At 40.1% G+C, this 7,639-nt stretch overlaps 1 protein-coding gene across 2 annotated transcripts in view; it reads left to right on the forward strand.

Annotated features, from left to right (window-relative positions):
* LOC101858095 overlaps positions 1-7,639 on the forward strand; it is a 29,911-nt gene that overhangs the window by 2,759 nt on the left and 19,513 nt on the right. For both annotated transcript variants that reach the window (XM_013080543.2, XM_013080544.2), the window contains exons 2-5: positions 1,086-1,183; positions 1,653-1,714; positions 2,148-2,290; positions 6,277-6,607. In XM_013080543.2, the coding sequence (XP_012935997.1) occupies positions 1,086-1,183; positions 1,653-1,714; positions 2,148-2,290; positions 6,277-6,607 (634 nt within the window). The remainder of the gene's footprint in view (positions 1-1,085; positions 1,184-1,652; positions 1,715-2,147; positions 2,291-6,276; positions 6,608-7,639) is intronic.

Raw genomic sequence — 7,639 nt, forward strand, 5'->3', positions numbered from 1 at the left:
CCAGCACACACACACGCACACACACACACACACACACACACACACACACACACAACACACATTATACACAGAATTAGCTTAACTGACACGCGACAGTTGAAAAGTCTAGTCTAAGTCTAAATTTCTACTAGTTTATTTATATCATTGTGACCGATCATGGATTTCGACCTAGTTTGAAAATGCTAAATTTTATTCAAACAGGATTAAACTGAAATGTGATAGTTTGTTAAATGTGATTTTACATATTATCTGGTATTTTGGCTTGGCATGGAACGAATCTAACTGAGTCAGGTGGAAGTTGCCCCGTTTCGCTGTGTCGAATTTGCACCAGCCACCAAATCCCACACCTTTCTTGCCCATTAAAAAACACATTTCTTTGTGGATTTTACTGAAAAACGTTGTTAAAAGTAACAGGCACAAAAATGTAAATTTTCAGTTTCCATGGACTCTAGAGCGAAGGAAATAACTCTAATCTCTGACCGCCATTTTTTCACTAATTTTACCTCTGAAACCAGGTGATCTCCACCTCCTTCATTCACAAATATCTCGACTCCTGAGAGATTGAAATTGTGGAGCAGACCCAAAAAGTAAACTGTGTTGAGGTTCTTAGTCCGCTCACTGTTGTCTGCCAGAGTTTGTCTGCTCGCTCGCCCGCTGAGAGAACAAAATAGTGGAGCAGTCCCAAAAAACAAACTGTTTTGAGGCTCGCAGTTCGTTCGCATGGCCATCCATTGCTTGCTCTCTCTGGCTGTGTCCGTGAGTAATGAACCGGTCCGTCCGCTCGCAACAACTCTAGTACAGAGGTACTGTCTTCAGAATTGACAAATTAAAAACGTTAATTATCGAAGGTTGAGGGGCGTGTTCTCCTCCCCCATCTATCTTCTTTTAAAGGTAAGTAATTAATTTCAATACGTTTTTTTTCTCGTAATTTTTATTCCTGCCTTCTAATTTCATTTGTTGAAAAAAAGGTTAACAGTTTTGAATTGGTATCTTATTATTCATGATGAAATAGCTCAAAACTTTTATAAGATATGATGTGCATAGATCTAATGTATTTTATACTTTTCTTTGTTTCTCTTTTCCAGATGGAGGAGTGTCTACGTCAAATGATTCTAGCTGTCAAGAAAAGGCGTGATGATTTGGAATATGAATGCAGTTTGTTAAAGGGACTTCTAAAGCCATGGTTTGTGTCATCTATTTAACCTGCTCACTGCTGTGTAGACATGTATTGGCTTATGTCTTCAGATTTGATTTGCTGTTATATTTTTCTATTGGCATCAAGAGGAAGGTCAATGAGATGTAACTGCCACTTGTGCAGTTGCTTATTCTTAAAGGCGAAAGGCATTAGAATGTCTCTGTTTGAAACTCTCTTGAATGAACTATAGATGTAAGATACACGTCTCGGCAATGAAAGGGTTAAGGTGCGGTGGTGCAGCCAGTAGGTGCATCATGCCTTAGTGAGAACATATTTTGTTCTGTGCTTCTTTCTAGTCAGGATTTTCTTTCCTTCAGCTTTTTGTTTTTCATCCCAGTGACTCACCTTGTTCTCTGCTGTAGTTGGCATCTTATCTATTGATTGATAATGCAAAAGCCGTGTGAGTTGATGATGAATAGCTTGAAAGAGTCATTGCAATGTTTGTTTTATATTTTAGGCCCAAGGAGAAAACTGCTGCAAGTATGTCATCTCAAGGCAAAAGCACAAGTTTGCAGTGGGGTAAGTGAGCTTTTGGAAGGAGGGCTTGAATACTGCCAATAATTTAATTCTTAATATGCAAAACAGGTGCTAATGCTCTTCATCTCTTAGTGGGAGTTTTAGTTGACACAGGACTATCAATAGGTCTCACATTTTATTTATTTCAGAAACTAATACAGTTAAGATGAAGTGGTTCTTTCTATATTTTCTTTTTTTTTTCTTCTCGATCGCATCACACTTGAAGTTCGGTATCTATCAATCGTATTCTAGGCCGTCCTGCTCAAGTCATCTGTTGGCCTATATAGTGTCTCTTGTATTGTTAATGGGCTGGCGACTGGGAGCTCCGTGTGACTTACATTTCTGTAGCATGTGTTCCTCAGTTTGGCCTGCTTCTCCGCACTTTCATTTTGGTGATTGCACTAGTTTAAAATTTGCTATGTTCTGACTTTTGCAGTCACTGAGAGAAATGATGGAGTGCCTGTTGAGCCCCATCCACCTCCGCAGGAACCAGCTCTCACAGCTGTAGAGGAACAAGCTCTCTCACAACTTGACAAGATTTTACAGAAAGCTGCGCAGGCTCGCCAGTCTAAAGGAAAGGTTGGTCCCAGTCTTGTTCTTTCAGAGCTGTAGTTTGTCATTTCATTCCTGATTATTGATGGAGATCGCACAAGTTTTATGAAAATTAAGTAAAAGGAACCCATGATGGTTTAATAATAGCAATAACAATAATAATGCTCTTAATAATAATAATAATGATGATAAATAGCTTTAGTATAGTGTACATCCCTTCTCGGCAGTGAGCTCTATGTGCTTCATAACTTATATTTTTAACCCAGCAGACCTTAGAACCCTGGACTAAGAAATATTCTCAGCTTCCTGGGAAGAATACAGAACAAAATGGGCTTCATTGAGCAGTGATACGAAGGAAATTTTTCTTTGTCCTTGTTCGCCTCATGGATATGCTGCAGGCCAAATCAAAAGCAGTGGTTTTCTTTGAGTGTGTCCCCTGTGGAATTTTGGCCACTCTTTTTTTACCTTCATGAAGCATGAAAATATAATGCATTAATAGATGCTCAGCATTCATGACTTTTTTTATTTTTACGGTGGCATATTGCAGATTTGCTGACATCAAATATGTTTTCATTCTATTGTTATGTACGCTTCTCTGGCAGATCAAAATAACTTTGTCCCTTGTACAAAAGGAGTGATCATATTGTACAGACCGGCCAAGTACTCTGATCAAATCAAAGCCTTCTGACTTTTTGGTGCCTGTTGGAGACCCCTTATCAAATTTGCATTAAATCTTTTTTTTTTCTTGGATTCTGTTTCTATTAGTTGTATGCAACTTATCGTAAATGACATGAAAATACACAGGTTTATTTTCAATGTTTGTGAGACATCATTATTGACTTGAAAATACTCGTTTGATTTGAATTTGTTTGCTTAAATATTGTGAAACACATTTATTTGCCATGGACAGTTCATAATGTAATCTTAGTCCACTGGGATTATGGAGACTGATTTTTTCCCCGCAAACTATACAATTTTTAATAATAATGATAGATAATAAATAGCATTTGTATAGCGCATATCCCCACTCAACAGCAGGCTCTATGCGCTATACACTATATTATTACCCCAGCAGACCATAGAACACTCCGAAACATTCTCAGCTTCCTGGGAAGCATACAGTGCAAGCAGCTGATTAAGCGTTCAAACACTAACAAACTGACAAGATCTTTCGCTATCTATAGCCGGGTACCCATTCCCACCTGGGTGAAGTGAGGGAAATTTGTGGAAAGTGCCTTTCCCAAGGACACAACGTCGGGCCCCTGACGGGATTCGAACCCCCGACCTTACGGTTGCGAGTCCGAGAGCATAACCACTAGGCCACCGACGCCACAGGGGAGGATTGTTGTTGGAATGTCTGCACAATATGACAGGGTAGAAATTCCTCATGATCCACTGTATTCATTATGATACTTAAACAGCATGGAAACAAAATCACTGCCTGCGAGATCAAAAGTCTCCGCAAAACCCTTGACGTCACAAGAAGAGACAGGTTAAAGAAATGAAGAAGTAAGGGCGACTATTTGCACTGAGTCCTGCCTGCATTTCATAGAAAAACAGAGAGTAAAATAATTTGATCACCTGCTACGAATGTCACCTAGCCAGCCAGCCTCAAGAGCTTATAACACGAAGAACTCAGGCTATAAAGGAAAAGGTAGACTATGCAAAATATGGATTGAGGGAGTCAAGGAAACCCTGAGAAATCATGATCCCAATGGATAGAGCTGTGGAGCTGGCCTACTCTAGAAAACTACGTCTCCCCTCGACACTTAACAGCAACAGAGGATGTAAAAGTAAAGTAATAAGTGAGAGCCATTATGAAAATAGGATACACTGTCCTCTGTCCGATAAAAGTGACCTGGTCTTTTGTTATAAAGGGAATGAAAAAGTCGTACAGAGATTTAACTCCCTTGGAGGGGGGGGGGGGCAGTGTCAGGCTGCCCACAGCTCAGTGGGATGCTAAAAGAACTTTTAAAAACTCTTTTTCTCGCCATGTCTCCCTATTTGTTGTCGGATATTTATAAGTTACGTCAAAAACTTGTCAACGTGGTAGTAAATGTTATGCATCCAGGACTATACGGTCGCTTTTAAGCACAAGGGGACTATCCTGAAAAATGCTGTTTTGAGAAAATTGGAGGTAAAGTTTTTGCCCCTTGTTCAGTTTCTTTAAAAGACACGGAGAGGTTTCTCTATAACTAAACAAAAATATATACACCCATGAAATCAAATTTCTCCATAGGTAGGGCAATGCTTGTGGGTTAGTCCTTTTGGACAAAGGCTAGCGGAGTAAACCGTACAAAAATCCAGCAGAAGGCAAGGGGAAACCACTGCTGTATTCCTTCCCTAGAACATCATGGATCTTACTTCAATAAATAAAGATAAAGACGTAAAGGGGAGTTCTGAAAGAACGGCCTCGTCCGGTAGGGTCAGTCATGCACAGCAGGTGACACCAGATCGTCATCAAGATACTGCTCACAAAAGGAAAAATCAAACAAGAAACATAGCAACCTGGAATGTGAGAACATTGCTAGAGAAAGGAAAACTGGACAACATCAAGAAAGAAATGAAGAGAATGAATGTTAACATCATGGGTTTATGTGAAGTACGATGGACAGGAGCTGGCAGAATATTGTCCGACAGATATAACATCATTTACTCAGGAGGCGACAAACATGAAAGAGGAGTAGCGGTCATCATGGACATGCCAACATCGAAGACACTTAAGGGGTACCTGACAATATCAGACAGAGTTGAGACGCATGCTACGTATCCCATGGACAGCTAGAAAAACAAATGAAGAAGTCCTGGTTGAAGCAAATTATAGAAAACAACTTATCACGAATATAAGAAAACGACAGGCAAAATTTTTAGGACACATAATGTGGAAAGAAGCATTAGAGAACATTGTAACAACAGGAAAGTTTGATGGAAAGAGAGGTAGAGGCAGACAGAGGGAAAAGATACTGGACAAGATGACAACATGGTTGGGAGCAGCAAGAACAACAGACACCATTGCTGCTTCGAAAGACAGATGGAAGTGGAGGTCCATGATCGCCCACGCCAGTCGGCAAGGCACCGGATGATGATGAGGGCAATGCACAATTTTGGTGTAGGTCAAGATTTCTGGAAACCCCCGAAATCTGGGTTAGCCTGCTTATCCTTATCCTTAGAAGCGACCATATGCAAAAAGAGACTTATCCTTCCTTGACAAAGGGGACAAGGGAAATGTTTACAATACAAGTTCGACTGGAATAATCTAAAAGTCCACAATTTCACCTAAGTGAACAAGGGAGTGTGCAGGTCAGTTTCATGGCCCACAAGACTGATCTCTATCATTTGGACAACATTGTTTTGTTTATCATCTCAGGGCAAAAAATCTCAGGAGGTCTCATGTGCAAGTTGCTCACGTTAAAGATCCCTTGGTTGTAAAATATCTGTAAGAGTAGGCTTCAGCTGCCCTGCGGGCAAGATTCAAAATTACTACTACTATTCTAAAAATGTTTAATGTGACCCACGCACTCATATATAACCATATGTTGTTGCGATCGTGCTCGACACATACCAAAACAAACATTTGTTTATAAATGGTGGTTTTATTTATAACCAAAATGCTTTGAACATTTGAGTGGATTAAATTACATTCATTACTTTATACAGCTGGGCAGCTAGCACTATGATACTTGCAATAATGTTTTTCAGAGCAACTTTTCAGTTGAGCTTGCTATTCTTGACAACATGTTCTTTAGTGAACTTGCTGTTTGTCTAAATTTGTTTGAATTTTAAAATTATTTATGAATTGAAAAGTTTGGAATTTGGTAAAATTACTTGAAACAGCTCGCCAGTTTGATTGCTTTTTGGTATTTACAATAACTTTTCAATAAATTGACTTTTCTAGAAACTGAAATGAGTTGGGATTTTTTGATTCGTAAAGAAATTGAGATATCCCGCTTTGAAGTGCCCCCAGAATGTACAAAAATCAATAGGCAAATTATGATCTTATCATCTCTCCTCAGTTGCATAAATCAGAAGAGAAAGGGAGAGGACCCAATTTGAATGCAACTTCTGGGAAGAGGGGGGAGGCGTCAGGATGTGAAAGAACAGCATCTTCCCAGTCAGCTGACTTGGGAGGTACAGATGTGGGGAAGACTCAAACGCAAATGTCGAAAAGTGAGAACGGGGCGGATTCCTCCAAGGGGAGGAAGTCGTGTGGCAGTCGAAGTAACGTAACCTCTCTGGGGAAGAATGTGACACCTGCTGCTACAACAGATAAAGGTCGGTCTTCGTCGTCATCACCAATGCCCTTGTCAGCTGGAAGAAGCAGGCCTGCGTCGTCAAGTGGCAGAGGTAATACTCTATTTGATCTGACCTTGCTCTTACGAAAAAAAAGTCAAGTTGCTGCCCCTCACTCCCACCCGTACCCCACCCCACCCCCCATTTTCAATGTGCAGATGCAGGTCACAGTGTCTTACACAGCGGGCTGTGGTTTTTGTGATGAGGGGAAGCATGATGGGGGCTTTACTTTACTTTTACTGCTCTGACTGTATCTGTCTTCGGTCTCTTAAGCCGTAGGATCTTAGAAATTGAGAAGAGAGAATGGAGAGAAGACAATGCCTCACCTTGGCTCTCAGGCTTATCCCAGTGGTGGAGTCAGTTGATTTATTATACATATATGTGCTACGACATGGTGGGGTGGAGTGAGGCACTCGTCAATTTTTGCTCTTTTGGAGTTATTGGTATTATCTTAAAGCTTGATTATGCGTGGGAGACGTTGACCAAGATGGCCTGAAACAGACAGAGCTGCAGATCCTTTGTTGCTGCCCTAACGCCAGATGGCGTAACGGGTAGTAAGTAAGTAAGTTGTTTATTTGACTATGTTTCGATGAAAAAATACTCATTTATTTTTATTAGAAGTCGGAATATTTGTGATTGTAAGAGATTGGGGTCGCCTCATTTCAGAAGTAAAATTAGCTAGAAAATGGCAGCCAAAGTTTGTTGAAATCCAAATCCGGAGAGTCCTTGGAAACTGGAAATTTACATTTGTTTAGCGTTTAATCAACATTTTTCAGTTAAATGTAGAAATATCTTTTTAAATGGACGTAAAAGGTGTTGAGCCAAAAAAAAAAAAATTAAAGAAAAAAATGCAGATATCTTCAATTTCATTATTTTGACAAGGACCTGATTTCTCCACAATGCCTCACATATTTTTCTGTCACTTTCTTTTGAGCACAAGTTGTAAGGGATACCGTAGAATGGAAAATGTACTACCCATTTCATGATGTCTTTCTAACTCTTGTTCTTTCTTCTTCTGTCCTCCTTCCTATTTCCCTTTCTCTCTCTTTCTCACTCTCTCTCCTCTCTCTCCCCCCCCTCTCTCTC

The sequence above is a fragment of the Aplysia californica genome, unplaced genomic scaffold (genome assembly GCF_000002075.1).
Source record: "Aplysia californica isolate F4 #8 unplaced genomic scaffold, AplCal3.0 scaffold00090, whole genome shotgun sequence".
Lineage (NCBI taxonomy): Eukaryota > Metazoa > Mollusca > Gastropoda > Aplysiida > Aplysiidae > Aplysia > Aplysia californica.